The sequence below is a fragment of the Ruditapes philippinarum genome, unplaced genomic scaffold (assembly GCF_026571515.1).
Source record: "Ruditapes philippinarum isolate M1 unplaced genomic scaffold, ASM2657151v2 ctg4802_1_1_1_1, whole genome shotgun sequence".
Classification (NCBI taxonomy): Eukaryota; Metazoa; Mollusca; class Bivalvia; order Venerida; family Veneridae; genus Ruditapes; species Ruditapes philippinarum.
In genome coordinates this window covers 34769-54199 of record NW_026865279.1, presented here as the reverse complement: position 1 = coordinate 54199, position 19431 = coordinate 34769, and the positions used below count along the sequence as shown (strand labels likewise).

The 19431-nt window shown below is 30.7% G+C and overlaps 1 protein-coding gene across 1 annotated transcript; it reads left to right on the top strand.

Moving 5' to 3' along the window:
• Positions 1-889: 889 nt before the first annotated feature.
• Positions 890-14232, top strand: LOC132728513 (uncharacterized). Its single transcript, XM_060714153.1, has 8 exons — positions 890-1410; positions 4949-5011; positions 6806-7210; positions 7586-7915; positions 8105-8194; positions 12087-12265; positions 12510-12624; positions 13798-14232. The coding sequence occupies exons 1-8, from the start codon at positions 924-926 to the stop codon at positions 14208-14210; spliced, it is 2082 nt and encodes a 693-aa protein (XP_060570136.1). The 5' UTR covers positions 890-923; the 3' UTR covers positions 14211-14232.
• Positions 14233-19431: the final 5199 nt, after the last annotated feature.

Below are 19431 nucleotides of genomic sequence, written 5' to 3'. Positions count from 1 at the left end.
TACTCGTTTGATAATGTCACATGACTGGTAGCTTAATAAACAGGTAACCAATAATTGTGTCAGGAGAATCTATTTATGCGACTAATTAATAAAAGACTCGTATGCGAAGCAGCCGAATAAAGTTGTTTTCTAATAAATTATATAAAGTGACTAAATTCAAATACATTTGTATAAAGGAAACCTTCTATATATTTTGAAAACAAAATACATAAGACAAATGCGTTATAACACACATAATGACATTTAATAAGGAATGTCGCGTCCTTCTTAAATTACAAAAATAATCTGTGACTAAATTCAAATACATTTGTATAAAGGAAACCTTCTATATATTTTGAAAACAAAATACATAAGACAAATGCGTTATAACACACATTTTTGTAATTTAATAAGGAATGTCGCGTCCTTCTTAAATTACAAAAATAATCTGCTGTTCAAGTTTAAAATCAGATTTTGAATAGTTATTGTTTGCTGTACCGTGACGTTTATTTGTATGCCGTTTGAAAATATTTATCTTTTCAATATCATTTAAAACGACCTATAGAAAAGCTATGATAAAGAACGGAAGTTTTTTAACTTTGGAAACGAAAAGGTCAAACAAAGAAAACTTTACACCCAAAACAAACTCTAACAATTATTGCATATTCACAAATCTAAATGTCAACGGACGTTTTAGCAATTTCACAATATTGCATAATTACGTTTTCCTTTATCATCCTATACATTTGATGTTTAGTCAGATTAAAAATTCAAAAGTTATCAATACAAATTTTAATTGTTTCTCAATGTTTTTTTTTTCAAAGACTACTTTTATGTAGTTATCAAGTGGAGAAGATAAGTTTTTTTTAAATGAAATTCAACTTAAGTTTTGCTTTCTTTTCAGAAAAATTAAAAAGATACAGCAAGAAGATCATCAGAAGTTAATGGCTTCTAAAGAAAACATATACTTCTTACGGTCCTTTTTATTACTTATTGAAGGTGGCTTATATATTTCAAAAGAAATTTTAAGTCGAGAATGTCAAAAGTCTGAAAATGACCTTGATGAATTGCTCAAAATTAATGAACGGAAATTGAAACATTTGTTTCATGACAAGCAATACAAGAAATTATATCCCGAATTTGGCAAAGCCGATATCAACAGCTGGGATTTGCAACTGTCAGTTGGTGTTTTGATAAATGTGTTTGGGAGAAACCTTACATTGGTTGAAAAGGAGAAACTAAGAACGTTAAGAGATATAAGAAATGATATTTATATGCACTGCACAACTGCTGCTCTAGATGAAAAGGAATATGAAGATGTGAAAGAACAATTAGATGACATCATTACAACATTAGCGTCAACGTTTGATATATCAGTACAACAACGTTGTTCAAACTACATCAAACAGTTTACTTCAGAACAATTAGATGGTATTATAACATTTTTAATACTTAAAAACTTAAGAATAAACTTCAAATGTAAATTTATATAATTTTTCAGTTACATGTTTGTTTTAATTTTTTAATAAAATAACAATAACTTTATCAGCATTTTTTGAAAAATGACTGTTTTCATTAAAAGGCTCCTGTAACAAGTTCAAATTGCTATGAAATTACATGTATAAGAAAGGCTTCAATACTGTTCAAACTTGGCACAAATGTTGACTGGACCATGGTTTTTGTAACAGCATACTCTATCTTAAATAACCTGTTAACATGGCAACGTGGTGGCAAAAATTACTATTTTGCGTTGATTTTTCCATTAAAACTGATTTTAAAGTGCTGCAACTTCTCGATGGGTTGAGATAGAGCCCAACTTCTCGATGGATTGAGATAGAGTCAAAAGCTTTCGGCGTTGGTTACACGTTACCTTAAGGTCGACTTGAGGCCAATTTTAGCCTGTTACAAGTCCAAAATTTTCTTGGACTCTACCGACCTCCTTCAGATTCCAAAACAGAAGGGGGCAGATCCCCCCTCTGGCACCCCCTTGATGTATCTATTTGAAAGGGAAAGTGATCACGTCTCTAAACATCATTTCGGTAACGAAAACAAATGTTTGGGGTCTAAATAGGGCATTTTTTTCACTATTTGAGGCCTCAAAAAAGTGGGGGGGGGGGGTGAAAAGGCTTAAAAAGACGTCTATAAAATGACTGCCTTCTACTAATGGGCACTGGGCACGTATCTTGCTTGAGGACCAAGATCGGAAAGAAGCTTCAAATATGATCTTTATTTACATTTGAGCCACAATTGAACTAATGGCCATCTTTATTTATTGTCCGCATAATTATGCAAAATTCATAATAAAAAGCAAAATAGAACTTCAACTGACGTTTTTAATTTTTCTCATAAAATATTTCCCACTTTAAAAGCATGTGTTTATATTTTTCTTTAATATTATCAAAAATAAAGTTTATTTCATTATCGAAATATTTTCAACTATCCTAGTAGCTATAAAGACGCGATAAATGAAAGTATGTTCAAATCAATAAATGTGTAACAGATTACAGGTAACAAGAGTTATACAAGGTCGAAAGGTAAAATGTGCCTTGTAGTGCTAGGATTAAATTTATTACGTTTCAAAGCTTTTCCTTCTACATTTTAGTATATAGGAAAGGCTTTCAACATTTGATTAGGAATACCTCTTAAGGACGTTTTAGGAGAGTTCATATGAAAACTGAAATGAAAATGAAAATGAAAACTGGTCAATAGAATTTCTTTAAACTTGGCATGTTGTTAGAATATGATAACAGAAACATTTTAAATGGAAAAAATGGGGCCACGTTCTCATTTTCAAGTTATCTGCCCTAGTATTGGATTTTTTTGTTAAATTCATGGGCAGATAATTTACAAAGAAGGGAAACAATACATTTATTTCTTTATTTTCATGAAGTTAACCTTAGTTTTCATCGATATGAAATTTTCAGAAACGAATTAACAGTGGATAGGTTTTTTCACTTCCTCCTTTTACCTGTGTATTATTTGTTTTAAAAAATGGCCTATTTTTAAGAATTTTAATTGAAAAAGTTAACAGAAACGATATAAGGAACACAGGTGTTCGTCCAGTCTTGGTGCCCATATAACACGCCCTAGGACACGCTGTGAAACAACCACAATGTCGAGTTCTGTAACAATACAAGCTATTTTGCTACTCACAACATTCTCCTTCTACCTCACATACAATCATAAATAACCTATATTTAAACTCGGACACTCCAACTTGTTAAAATTTTTGCAAAACACCAGTGATTATCGGCCATTTTGTCGAAAACGAACGTACAAAACATTTACCGTATTGTTCCGCTGTCCTGGTAACCTAGGACTACGTTCGCTGAACAAAAGACAATAGTAACCAATAAATTGATGGTTACCGTTGTCTACTGTTCTGCGGACGTAGTATTAGGCCGCGTCTACACCTATCCATATCTTGAATGCAAGTATCATATTCTCTTGTATTGGAAAATGTAGACACCCTTCTTGAACGTTTTATTAAGAGAAATATGTGACATACATAAAGATAATTTCATGCAAGAAAATTAGAACAGGTTCTATTTTTCTACAAGTTTTTGGCTGTCAAGACACTGATAACACCAGTTTGACACAAGACATGTGCCCGAATGCGTGGTAGTGCTGTTATCTTTATTATTTTCTGACTTTTGTTGTTGATTCAGTGTATGTGACCGTTGAATTTCAGTAAATGTTTACAATGTCTTGGTCAAAGGAACAAATCAATACGCTGATACACAGACGAGCAAAAAAAAAATAAATAAATAAAAATAAAAAAGAACGTAGGCCGCGTCTACACCTTACATGTCACATTTAGTTAAGCTACATAAATGGCTCTTTCAATATTTAATCAGGCACAACTTTTACTAAAATGTCTAATTAAGATTGCCCAGGATTTATACCTTTGTCTTTGCAATACTATCATACTTCTGTAAAATATGTGAATAACAAAAGCGGGAAAATGATGCATTTAGCTAAAAACAATGGAGTAAATGAAATTGAAATGTATACATTCTTTTAAATAATGGAAAATGTGAAAAAAAAAAAATTGAGCTGATAAATTGATGCTGATGAAGTTATGGACGGGCCCTAAGGAAACCAGGAGAGCGGAACAGCACGATGTAGATTTTGTACTTTCGTTTTCGACAAAATGGCCGACCGTCAACGGAATTTTGCAAGATTTTAACAAATTGGAGTGTCCGAGTTAAAATGTAAGTCCTTTAAAATTGTACATAAGGTAGAAGAAGAATGCTAACAATTTTCTAAATGCATTATGTGTAAAGACTAGCAAAGTAGCCTGTATTGTTACAGAACTTGACACTGTGGTTGTTCCACAGCGTGTCCTAGTAAAGCTCCATAGTGATACGGCGACTAGGTGACCTTTTCTTAGTAAATGGTATATAAGAAAGAAATTTTTTGTCAATTTTTTTTTCTTTCACTTAACCTAGAATAGTTGTTTTGTTTGTTTGTTTGTTGTTTTTTTTTTTTTTTTTTTATTTCAATTTCTTTTTAAATGGAGAGCTCCTGTGATAAGGAATTGTATTTTATTATGTATTGTACTCAACAATAAAAAGAAAAACATAATCCAGAAGTAAAAGCAAGAATTCATTTAAGGATGTATAAGTTGTATTGTTTCCCTTCATTACCTGCCTTGAATTTAACGAAAAAGCCCAATTCAAAGGGCAGAAAACTCGAAAATGTGAATGGTGACCCCATTTTGTTTCCGTTTAGAATTTTCTGTTATCATATTCTAACAACATGCCAAGTTTAAAGACATTATATTGAATAGTTTTCATTTTGCCTATATGTCTATATGAAAACTCCCGAAAACGTCCTAAATACATCAAGTACATATACTTACTTGCAAGCTGTTAAATCTATATTAGATTTTTCTGAAGGTTTACCTTTAAGAATGTTATATTTATTTTGATTTAGTGGTATGTTTTATATTTTATCATTATTGCAGTCGTAAGACCATCTTTACAAACATTGAATGGATTTAGCCAGTCATGTCAAAAGAAGCTAAAAGGTGTGTAAATGATTTTTTATATCGTGTTTTTAGCTCGACTTTTTTTTTTTTTTTTTTGAAAAAAAAAGTAGAGGTATTGTTATAGTCGGGTCGGCGTTGCCGTTGCCGTTCCCGTTGCCGTTCCCGTCCGCAAACTTGTACCTGGATCATAACTTTTTTATTTCTTGGTGTATTGTCTTCATACTTGGCCACAACAATCCTTGGGACAAGAACTTTCAGTAGACCACACTAACCTTGACCTTCATACATAAATGACCTTGACCTTCAAGGTTAAATTTTTGAAATTTTCATTTTTTTTTGGCTATTATTGGCTGTAACTTTGTTATTTTTGAATGGATTGTCTTCAAACTTGAACATAATTATCTTCAGGGATATTCCTTAAACATAACTAAACAGACCTTGACCTTCACGCATAAATGACCTTGACTTTGAAGGTCAAATTATTGAAATATTCATTTTTTTGGCTATTATTGGCTGTAACTTTGTTTCTATTTTAAGATATTGCGTAATGTTTCTACTTTTAGAAATTGTGTAATGTTTCTATTTTTAGAAATTGCGTTATGTTTTTATTTTTAGAAATTGCGTAATGTTTCTATTTTTAGATATTGCGTAATGTTTCTATTTTTAGAAATTGCGTACTGTTTCTATTTTTAGAAATTGCGTAATGTTTCTATTTATAGAATTGCGTTATGTTTCTATTTATAGAATTGCGTAAAGTAATGTTTCTATTTATAGAATTGTGTAATGTTTCTATTAAAAATTGCGTAATGTTTCTATTTTTAGAAATTGCGTAATGTTTCTATTTTTAGATATTGCGTAATGTTTCTTTTTATAGAATTGCGTAATGTTTCTATTGATAGGGTTTCTATTTTTAGAAATTGCGTAATGTTTCTATTTTTAGAAATTGCGCAATGTTTCTATTTTTAGAAATTGCGTAATGTTTTTATTTTTAGAAATTGCGTAATGCTTCTATTTATAGAATTGCGTAATGTTTCTATTGATAGAATTGCGTAATGTTTCTATTTATAGAATTGCGTAATGTTTCTATTTATAGAATTTCGTAATGTTTCTATTTATAGAATTGCGTAATGTTTCTATTTATAGGGTTTCTATTTATAGAATTGCGTAATGTTTCTATTTTTAGAAATTATGTAATGTTTCTATTTTTAGAAATTGCGTAATGTTTCTATTTTTAGAATTGCGTGTTTCTATTCATATATATATACAAAATAGATAAACAAAACTAATGTGACAAGACAGACCAACTAAATTTATAAAAAGGAAATGTTAAGATATGTTCAAACTTTTCTATGTTTGCGTTTAGAAAAAGTAAAAAGTCGAGCGTTGCCCCGCCCGGCGGTGGCTCTTGTTGTTTTTACAATAAATTTAAGACATGATTTGTTTTACACTGTCAGGGAATGACTAGCCTTGACTTTATTCAACCTTGCTAGTGGCAAATGTACTTAACTTTACAAAGTCGCTGAGATTTTGGAAGCAAAGCAGAAACGCCTTACCGTTAAAATTAAAATATTCTTTTGATTAAGTACTGATAATATTTGTACAATTAGCACACTTTTGAAGGTATCTATTTATTTTTTTAGATCATACACATGTCTAGCCCAAAAATTAACAAACATATTCTTATGAGTAAAATTCCTCTAGAGTAGGTACAAAGAGTGTAAACACTGAAAATCTTTCAGTGTCAGTTCTTAGATTTCAAGTTTTAATTAACATATAAAGCTCACGAAAATCTATAATTTCATAGAAAGGTTACTTTTTTTATTATATTTACAGTTTGTGTGGAAACAGAATTGGTTATCGGTGGTCCTTCTGCAAACTGGATAAGTCTTTGTGAACATACTCTTGAGTCGATATTCAATCATGCTGAAAGCATGGCAAGTGAAGATTGTGGATTTCAGGAAATTGAAGAAAATGTTAAGACAATGCTTAGCTATTTAGAGAGCAATAAAGATGTTGTATTCAAAGGATGTAAAAGAAAGTGCATCATTTTGTTTTTTGAGTGCGATGACTATGAAAGCTTCCTAAATTTTCTTGATAAGGTAGAAAGTCAGGAGTACACATGCTATTTACGTGACTTATCAAATTCCCTTCATAGCTTCTTTAAGCCAAAAAATCCGATATCAATTACATCCGAAGTTACATCTGAGAGTTTGCAATCGGTATTGATTGGCATGATTAGTGAGTACATGAAAACTTACATAAATCTTATTCTTACTAACTTTGTGCTTTCTACATTTGTAATGTAGACAAAGAAAGATAAATTATAAAGATAAATTAATGTTAATTTCTTACTTCATTTCAGTTTATATTAGTTAAAAATCATCCTAGCATTTTTTTGTGCAGTTTTATTCAAAATAATTATTTCTGTAACGAACGTATTAAATATACTTGTATATAGATTTAGTGTATGTTGCAAGGTTTTTGCCTTGTCCGTATTAACTAACTTAATGCAATGTATTTAATTTTTGATTTCATCAAAAAGATTTATCAAATACGGAATTGCCTTTTCAAAATATATTTTGTGTACTTCTTCATCAACCAATCTATTTTAAGAAACACTCACAAATGAAGAGGAAGGGCGACGACATGTCGTTGAAGTATCATCTGAAGACAATATTCACGAAAACAAGGCAATAGCAATGGCATCACATGGTGTAAACAAAGGAAAGCAGCTTACTAATCAAAGCGAAACATCTCTGTCTCTGAATATTGAATTACAATCTGAGGAAGCTTTACCTCAAATGCTACAATCATTCCAAGGAAAGCAATTCTCGGACAGTTTGAAGAAGGTTGCTGACTCACTCTCACGTCATCATGGCAGTGAAATTAAACTCAAAGCATCTATGGATGTCGGTGATATGCTGGAAGCTTTAGAAGATTCAGGTTTTGAATATTACTTCTCAATCAGTTTTCAAAATAGCAATATTTGTCTCATTTGAAAGTACATGTAATTTTAATGTCATGCGGGGCAAATATTTAAGATGAAAATTCAAATAATTTTACAAATATATAGAATGAAAACATCAGTTTATATTTCTGTTTCAAATGAGTAAAATACTTCTAATTTAAAAGTTTCCAGCGCAATTACAGTTGCTAAAGAGAATAAAACGACGGAGAGTATGTATGCGATGACATCAAAGGATGATTTACACTCACTGTCGGGTACGTACAAATAAACAAAAGATATTTGATAGAATCGACTGAATAATCTATTGAATATGAAACGTGGTGGTTTACCTGCAAATTATATACTATCATCATTATTTATGCTATTTAAGACCTTTTTTTATAGACCAATTCACTTTAAATATGCAGATTTAAGTATAGTTTCTACCTAATATAAGGCATTAAATATGCTAATTGGTCAATTCTCTATCCTCATTTCGACAAAAAATAAAGCGATTGGTCAAGTTTCATCCTGTTACATATATTGTATGTTGATTGTCAGACATTGAAATTTCTGCTTGTTTACGCATTGAGTCTTTTTTAAGACAACGAATGAACGTCTATTTTTCAGTTAGGTATTTAATGTACTTCATATTAAAATCTTCAGCCGTCTGTTATCTGAAATATATGCTTGTTATTCCAGCCTTTATCTTCCTTTAATACAGAGAATGTATTGACAGCTAAAAAGTTTATCATTCTGTTGAGGAGAAGAAATTTTAATTATTTAAGAATCTATTCTTCGAACGAGGCATGTTTTAAAAATCTTAAACCGCCTGCCGGTACAGACCGGAATTTCTTGCATCTCAGACAGGATTATCTACCGTTTACACCGGTGCTAGAAAACTCTGTCTTACACCCCCATGTAAGACAAGTCGCGTGCTTTAAATGACGTCATTGACGCGCGCCTTTTATGAATGAATCGTGTTCTTAGGATGACGTCATTTTTCCGTTATGAATGAAGTTGTAAGTTCATACGCTACTATAAAAAAGTGCGTAATGAGAATATCAGTTTTCATAATTTCTGTTCCGAAAATAATTGACATGTAATATGCAAGAAAAAGAATCAAACACCGGCTGTTGGTACAGACGGGAATATCTAGCTCTCGGGTAACTGTTTAGCGGAAACTCGGCAGAGCCTCGTAACCGCCGTAAACAGTTACCCTCGAGCTAGATATTCCGGTCTGTACCGGCAGCCGGTGTAAGATTCTTATAATCTAGCTCGAGGATAATTTTTTCGGCGGTAACGAGGCTCTGCCGAGTTTCCACTTTACAGTTACCCGAGAGCTAGATATTTCTGTCTGTGGCGACATCAAGTGTTTGATTACTTTTCTTGCATATTATATAGTAATGATATTTTGAAAAGATATTTCAAACCTGGTATCATATTGAGCACTATTTTCTTATAGGAGCGTATGAATTTACAACTTCATCCATAACAGCTAAATGACGTCATCCTAAGAATGCAATTCATTCATAAAAAGCGCATGGTGATGACGTCAATTAAAGCACGCGATACGTCTTACATAAGACAGGTTTTTCTAGCACCTGTGTAAACAATAGATAAGCCTGACTGATATTCCTGACATTTCTTGTCTATTTCCATCTGTTGATCATTTAATACGCCTTTAGGTTTAGTCTCTATTCTAATGCTATCGCATAAAAGTGACGAATAGTTAGGTGTTTCCCTTTTGATAAAAAATAATACATTTATTTGTCAGATATTTGTCGTTATGTTACAAATTAAAATGCTAGTTAGTTAAGTTTTAATCCTAGTGTAAGATGCTGATCAGTCAAGTGTTTTTTTCCTTTTGTCGTTATGTTACAAATTAAAATGTTCGTAAGTTAAGTTTTCATCCTTCTGTAAGCCATTAAAACTGCTGATCAGTCATTTCGGACAAAGCATTTTAAGTGATTGTTCAGGTTTCTACCTTTCTTTTAGACAAAGGATCAAAGTATGTATTTCTGTGCGACATTAAGTTTGTTAATTGTCCAGTCATTTTCTTTCTGTTAAATACACTGATATGTTTAATCTTAAGCTTTTATTTAGGAAACACTCTCAGCAGCGTTATGTATTTAAAGAAATTATATTTTTGTGCAATACATGTATATTCCATAATTTGCCATCTTACCATGAATGATTTGATTAGTCCCCTACCGGTTTACCGGAGGGGACTTAAGGTTTACCCTCCGTCCGTCCGTCTGTCTGTCTGTCAGTCAGTCAGTCCGTCAGTCCACAAAACTGGATCCCGCGATAACTTGAAAAGTACTGAAAATATTTTTATGAAACTTCATATATGGATAGATGGCAGTATGGAGATTATGCACGTCTTTTTCTTTTCTTCCTATGTTGAAAATTCTGGTTGCTATGGCAACAAATAGGCTGAAAATATGGCAAATTTTACACTTAAACTGGATTCAGTGATAACGCAAAAGTACTGAAAATATTTTTATTAAACTTGAAATATGGGTAGATGGCAGTCTGGAGATTATGCACGTCTTTTTCGTTTCTTCTTATGTTGAAAATTCTGGTTGCTATGGTAACAAATAGACTGAAAATATGGCAAATTTTACACATAAACTGGATCCAGTGTTAACGCAAAAAGTAATAGAAATATTTTTTATGAAACTTGTAATATGGGTAGATGGCAGTCTGGAGATTATGCACGTCTTTTTCTTTTCTTCCTATGTTGAAAATTCTTGTTGCTATGGCAACACATAGACTAAAAATATGGCAAATTTTACACATAAACTGAATCCAGTGATAACCCAAAAAGTACTGGAAATATTTTTATGAAACTTGTAATATGGGTAGATGGCAGTCTTGAGATTATGCATGTCTTATCTGTTCTTCCTATTGTGAAAAAATATTGGTTGCCTTGGCAACAAATAGGCTTAAAACATGGCAAATATAACAATATTTGTGATTAGTCAAAAAGAGCTGAAATTTTTTATGAAATGGTATCTTTAATTCAAGAGTTATCTCCTCTTTAGGAATTTTGCTTTTAAAAATGTTATATTTTGGTAACAGGGATGTTTAAGAGTGTCCTTCAGTCCGTCTGTCTGTCTGTTCATAAAAACTGTTTCTTGTGATCACTTTTAAAGAACTTTTCCAACAAATTTACTTAAAATAGAGAAAAATTGCAACACTAGTGAATGGCCAATGGCCCTTCAGAATGTTGAAGGGGTTCTAACCGGTAGGGGACTTATGGATTGCTTGCAATACTATGATAATTGCTTGTTGATAGTATTTTTTTATTTGTTGTAATGTAATGCTTTTGGATCATATGTGATTCAATTCATAATGAACCTTACATAATGAAGCTTGCAAATTTCTTCTTCTATTATTTTACATGTTATCAATATATATACCTAAAAATAAAGTAAGCACACTCGGCTTTTTGTCTCAATTTTGACATGACCATAACGGAAAATTTAAATTTCATTTGGGCAATGGTACGAACCACCTGTTGTCAACCTGCAACGCAACATCTGGAACAAGCTCTGCATTAAGAAAGGCAACATTTACAATTAGACGCCTTACTGGTAGTATGAGGAGAAGTGTTCGAGCTATCATTTGGGCACGTGGTGGTTACACAAGTTTTTTTGATAACAATTTGGCTACATAATGTCATTTTAGGTTACATAATCGTCAACATTTACCAAAATATCCACCAGTTAATGTTTGTAAACGCTCCAATACCTTACTTAAAAAACACTTACATTTTTGGTAAAAACAAAACATTTGCTTATGCTTTAATAACTTGGTTAAAAATAAACTAAACTCATAGTTTCACTGGTTTATGACTACTAAATTGGTTTTGCTACCTACACATTATTATTTCCTAGCTCAATTAAGTTGTCATCTCATGACAAACCTATCAGGTATTTCAATCACAACCAGTTATAAACTTCAGGTGTGTTTAAACTATTGCCAGGTGTATATATGTAATGGATAAGATTGCATTTTGTGTTTCACTTATATATTTGAACTGAACCATGATTGGAAAGAATAATCATCATGTGCGTTCAATGTTTATATGGTAAAAATGTTGTTTTTTTGTTGTTATTTTTTATAAATAAGATATTGCAACATTTATTTTTGGTTTAGATGAAGAGAAGACATTTTTAGCCGACAAAGTCCGTATAATGAAGTCCGTTCTGTTTCTCAGAAAAAATTGCATGCTAGAAGATATGATGGATGTCCTGTCCAGAAAGGGTTTGTTTACTCATCATAGGGAACATTTTCGCATTAACCGTAAAAGAAATGCTGACATATTTATCGCAACGGTATGTTTATAATCAACTTTAAAATAGTACATGTATCACAATGAGAGTAATCCATTTTATTCCAAAACTTGTTAATAAAAGACAATAATAAAATGTATATGAAATTTATTATTTTCCTTCTATATTATATCAAATTAAGAAAATCATGGCTATAATTCCTATCTTCACCTTCTATGCCCTTATTTAGTTTTACATTCCATTTGTAAGCAAATCCCGTTTTTATTTATACATTATTAAATCTAAGGTGTTGACTAGCCCAAAATTGCTTGAAGGCTTTAAACAGTATCTACACGACCGAGGAATTTATTACATTCTGAAGATGATTGACTTACAGAGCGTAACTTTAAACGATAAAACAGGTTTGTAAAATCATGTGTTTCATAAGCTTATCACACTGAAAAGTGTTTGACTCTATTTTTTCGTGATTTTGAATTCATTTGGAAACTATAAAATCAAAATATACATACTTTTAAAGTCTTGTGTACAAATTCCGAGTAACAGTTATAAAAGACGATAGGAATAAACCTGCAATACATAGCTAATTATATGCAATAAACTGACTGTATAAATTTTGGATCTAAACTGTACATAGCAAAGGTTATAAAGTCACATAAAGTCATGTGTTTACTGTTCGTTGTTACATTTTATGATATTTATTTTGTTTTGAACAATGTAAACAAATATACGATAGTATCTTGTATGAATTGATACATGTTTTTCCGAAATAAAAAGAAAGAGTCATCAATGTGTTATATAAACATATATCAATAGTGATTAATGAGACAGAAATAAGGAACCAAACACTCCTAAAGTGCGAAAGAAGGTCACTGTGTCATTACGATATTTAGCTTTGGAAAATGTTCATTTCTACGAGTATAACATTATATTATTATCAGCAAAGTATACAAACTTTACGTTTTTTCTGCAGGGCAATTATTTTCACACTTTTTACAGAGGATACAAAATTATCCTGCACACCATTATCAGTGTTTGGCAATGAAGTTATAAACATTTTGTTAATAATTTTACATTGTAAACAATGTAAACAAATATATTATAGAAGCTTGTACGATACATGTTTTCAAAAAACGAAAAGGAAATCGGTAATACACAAACTACATAAAAGTCATCAATGTGTTATAAATGTATAAACATACATTGATAGTGGTTTATGAGATTAAAATTAGAGACCAACACTTTCTGAAGTGCTAAAGAAGGTCGCTGTGTAATACTTTCAAAGAAATTCAATACTACATTGGTAAAGAGTCATAGAAAATACATCATCTGCAAGTTCTAATAATTTTCGTCAGTCAGTGAAATCAAACGTTTATAAACAATGGACAAAATGTTATAATAAAAACAGTCTTTCACGCCCCGAAAATTTAAAGCTTATATATAGCGTGCTATGTGGTAAAGATAAAATCAATTTAAAAATAAAAATTATTTTACTCGTTGGTATAAAATTCCATGTATCTTATGATGATTATTACATTTTGACTTTAAGCTTCGTTTTGAAACATTTTTTTCTTCAGTTTTATCAGAACTAGAAGGATCAATGACAGGAAAATGTCTAAGACCAAATGGTGGCAAACCTCTTCTCAAATTCACCAGCCAACAGAGATATTTACTTCTTCGGGAACTTGAAAATGCAAATGATATTGCTGCCAGTCTTTTATCAAAGATGATTATTAGTGGTAACGAATTCTTGAAAATAAGTCTTCAACATGCCAGAAGAAAGGGTATAACAATCCTACTTGACATACTTGAAAAATGTTCTGAGAATCATTTAGTCGATTTTTATATAGCTCTGAAAGCAAGCGGGTATAACCCGTCGACTGAAGAATTTGCCGGAATAAACCAATTCATCTCGGGAAGTACGTACAATTTACGCTCACTTGCATTTATTAATTTATATTGTACAACTTTCATTTTTAAATGTCCATAAGCAGTTTCAGAAATATACAAAGATGAACAGTGACTAAAGATCCTGTATGTTGTAATTTAGGTTGTATACCACACTTGAAATTACAAATTACAAATGTATAAATATTATATAATTATGCTTATAAAACAATTTTCAAACATCGAAGAATATGTAAAATATGTACTGCAAATATCTTTACATATTACATGTATATGTAATCATTAAAATATATGCATCCATTATTGAAAAAAAATTGACTTAGTCTTTATAGAAAATACATTTTTATTACCTCCCTTTATTTACATGATATGTTAAATTCGGTAATATCTTTATAAATAATGCATTTTGGAACTTACAAAATTGATAAATCTTAATTTGGGCATCATATTCATGACATAAAACCATAAAAAATGTGTTACAGGATTTTTAAATTGAAATGACTGCCGGTTTCAGCAAGTTGAAAATAGGTTTAAATTGAATATTGCATAATGCTGTCACCGATACATAAATATTTGCACTGCTTTTAATTTTATTATACTAATATTTAATTCAATAGAAAAATTAAATTCAATGGCACAAATTAAAAAAAGGGGTAATCCCCCATTAGCAAATATTAAAAACAAATTTCCACCCTTTTTTTTTTAAATGTTCTTTAATAAAAAAACGAACAAGGAATGTTTTAAAATATTTTTTCCCTTTTTTTATTTTTTTCAAAAGTAAACATTTTAACAAAATTTGGCAAACAAATTTTAAAATTTTTTTAAATTTGAAAATTTTAAATTTTTGTAAAATTTAAATCAATTTGCAAAAAAATGGAGGGATGCATTATGCGGAATTTAAAATTATAGTATATTTTTTTAGGTGTTTTTAAATTATTTTTTTTTTAAAACTATAGATAAGATAAGATCAGTAGTCCCACTTAACATAGGGTAGTTTATACCAGAAATTTTATCTATCTGAAAAAAGCAAACCTCACGTAAGTACTTAACATCCGGATGTCTTTATAATCACCCGCATACACGTATGTTATTAAGTGTTCGTCAAATTGTTTTACTTGAAAAAGTTATCTACAAGTAAAAAATTGCTAGACTAAAACACGGGTCAATTAAAAAATACCTACCCAGGAATATGATGTAATCTTTATTCAATTCCTTAATTTTGATATTTTTATGCTCCCCGAAGGGAGGCATATTATAATCACACTGTATGTCCGACCGTCTGTTTGTCTGCACTACCAGAAAGGGATAGGGGACCATCTAACTGTAAACACAATAGACTTTATTCCGTAACAATAGAGAAAGGGGCCATTGGAAAATAACAATAGAAATGGTCTCTTATCCCAATTCGGCCGGACGTCCGTGTGTCCCAACTTCATTCGTGTCCGGACTGTAACTTTGTCTTACATTGAGGGAATTTGAAATAACTTAGCACAAATGTCAACCAACCACATCAAGACGATGTGTTGCGTCCAAGAACCACGTCCCTTCCTCAAAGGTCAAGGTCACACTATCATTTTGAAGTTTCACATTATCGCAATTAGAGTAAATAGATACACACATTCGTGTCTGGACTGTAACTTTGGTCATGTAAAATAACTAGGCATAAATGTCTAGCACATTCAAAATGATGTGTCGCGTCCAAGAATTATGTCTCTACTCAAAGGTCAAGGTCACACTAACATTTGGAAAGTTTCATATTATCACAATAAAGAATTTATAGGTACACAACATTTGTGTCCGGACTGTAACTTTCACAACAAAGACCCATGTCCCTACTTTCAAGGTCAAGGTCACACTTATAGTATGGAGGTACTAATTATCTAGAGAATAGTTTGAAGATACACATTCATGTCCGGACTGTAACTTTGTCATGCACGGAAGGATTTTAAAATTAAAGTCTACCACATCACGACACTGTGTCGCGGCTAAGGCTCATGACCGTCTGTCCGTCCTTGCGTCCCCCGTACATCCCCTTTACACAACAATCATGTTCAGACTGTAACTTTGTCATGCATAGAGTGATTTTGAAATAATATTGCACAAATGTCTATCTCATTACAACATTTTCCCGCTTCCAGGAACCACGTCTCTTCTTCAAAGGTCAAGGTCACACTTATATTTTGAAGGTTCATGCTATCACAATTAGAGATTACAGGTACAATAATACAAAGAACAATATTCAGCAATTAAGACCTTTCATTCTCTTTTTCTTCCATTATACCTACATGTTAAAGAAACCTTTTCTGAGGCATTCGTCACTTGGGTGACAGCTCTTGTTTTTTCTTCTTTTAAACAAGAAAGTTTAAACATCCATTTTAGTCTTTTGAAAATATTGTAAAATTTTCATACAAATATAATTGAAATCTTGTCAATGGTTTTTAGCTCGACTATTCGCAGAATAGTCGAGCTAATGCAGTCACCCTTTTGTCGGCGTCGGCGTCCCTGTGGTTAAGTTTTTGCATGCAAGCTGGTATCTCCATAACTACTAAAGGGAATGGCTTGAAAATTCACACACTTGTTCTCTGTGATTATCTAACATGATTTGCACAATTCCCATAACTCTGATTTGTCTTTTTACATAATTATGCCACTTTTTCGACTTAGAAATTCTTGGTTAAGTTTTTGCGTGCAAGCTGGTATCTCCATAACTACTGAAGGGGATGGCTTGAAACTTAACACACATGTTCTCTGTGATTATCTAACTTGATTGGAATAAGTCCCATAACTCTGATTTGCTTTTTTGGATAATCTTGCCCCTTTTTCGACTTAGAAATTCTTAGTTAAGTTTTTGCGTGTAAGCTGGTATCTCAATAACTACGGAAGGGAATGAATCGAAACTTCACTCATTGGCACAAGTCCAATATCTCTGATTTGCTTTTTTGCATAATTATGCCACTTTTTCTACTTAGAAATTCTTAGTTAAGTTTTTGCGTGCAAGCTGGTATCTCCATAACTTCTGAAGGGAATGGCTTGAAAACTTCACTCACTTGTTCTCTGTGATTATCTAACATGATTGGCCCTAGTTTTGCTTTTTTGCTTAATTATGCCCTTTATCTACTTAGAAATTCTTGGTTAAGTAAATATCTCCGTAACTACTGAAGGGTTTGTGCCTTTTTTGAACAATTTTATGCATTTTATAATAATAAAGGAGTGATTAACTCGATAAAACATCTGAATAACAGCCTTGTATCTTTTGGGACAATTTTATGTATTCATATAGGTAAGCATTATTATACTCAATGAAACACACTTGTGACAACTTTTCGAATAGTCGAGCGTTACTTGTTGATATTTAATAAGACGAAGGTGTTTCAAGTTAATTAGTTTGTTTTTCTTTATGTCTTTATGTTTGAGACAGTCGAAACAAATATTGGACAGATGTAAGAATACGATTTTAAAGGAGAAAAATGGATAATTAAAAGTATGATTTAAAAGATATATAAGATGATGATTGTTAAGTGAAAATGAATGAGATTAAAGTTTTGAGTTATTTCTTTTCAAATGACATAATCTTATAATGATATATAATTTATTAATATATATAATGTGAAATTTTTGAATCAATTTGGACAAATATCCCCCAAAAAAAATATTAATTTACATTTTGGAACTTAATATTTGTTATATAGCAAAGAATAACAATAACTTTAAGACAGAAAGAAAAAGTTAAGACATACTTTTATGTGCATGTACAGAGTAGCGATTGACATCACAATGCTATATTAAGAATACAATGTCCATCACTAAATTAACTACTCTTTTTTAACATATTGTCAAACCAGGAATGTCCAAAATATTTGCCTTTTATTTCACCAAATGACAAACATATAGCTTTTGCAAAATATTGTGAGAGGTTAATCAATTTTTTGTCAAATGATTCAATTTAAAAAAATTTAATATATACAATATACACCATATTGTGAATTTGGTGAAAATACATGTTAGTAATGTACCAATACCTATGTCATTTGTAAAATCAAATTCAGTTAAAGGGACTCCACTGAGGTAATTGGACATGATGGGACTGAAAATATTTTTTTTCAGATAAATGTACCATTTGATGTAGGTTTAGACCACCCACTAATATTTGTTCAAAATATCAGATCATTCGCACACTTCGTTTTTCCAGAATACTTTTTCAAATCGAAAAAAAATGTCCTAAAATGAAACGCGTTTAAATGCTTTTCACTCAAATCGGGATAAGAAAAACATAAAAATACGATTTTCAATTTCATTTCAAAGTACATTTCTGAACTATCATTGCATATATTTCTGTTTGAAGTGCCCCAGCTCATTTATGTAAGAAATTCGAATGTTATGTATTTAGGCTTTTAAACCTCAGTGGAGTCCCTTTAAGTACAAAAAATCCGGTTCTCTTATATATTATCACACGCATACATGTTTTCATTAAGTATGTGTCAAATTGTTTTATTTGACAAAGTTTTTTACAAGTATAAATTGTAAGAATTAAAAAATGTTTTGATCTAATGTCGACATATATATTTATTGCAATATAAATAAGCGTTCATTTTATATTACTTTATACAAGAAGAAACTGACTTACCTATTAGTATTAGATACAAAATATTCAAATTACCTTATAGTATTAGATACAAATTATTCAAATTACTTTATAGTATTAGATACAAATTATTCAAATTACTTTATAGTATTAGATACAAAATATTCAAATTACTTTATAGTATTAGATACAAATTATTCAAATTACTTTATAGTTTTAGATACAAATTATTCAAATTACTTTATAGTATTAGATACAAATTATTCAAATTACTTTATAGTATTAGATACAAATTATTCAAATTACTTTATAGTATTAGATACAAATTATTCAAATTACTTATAGTTTTAGATACAAATCATTCAAATTACTTATAGTATTAGATACAAATTATTCAAATTACTTATAGCATTAGATACAAATCATTCAAATTACTTATAGTATTAGATACAAATTATTCAAATTACTAATAGTATTAAATACAAATTATTCAAATTACTTTATAGTATTAGATACAAATTATTCAAATTACTTTATAGTATTAGATACAAATTATTCAAATTACTTATAGTATTAGATACAAATTATTCAAATTATTTTATAGCATTAGATACAAATTATTCAATATATACAATATTAACCACTTTCAATAATTGGGGCCTCTTGTGTACGTTTATGTTACTTTTTATACATGAAATTATTTGCACTTAAGATAAGTAAA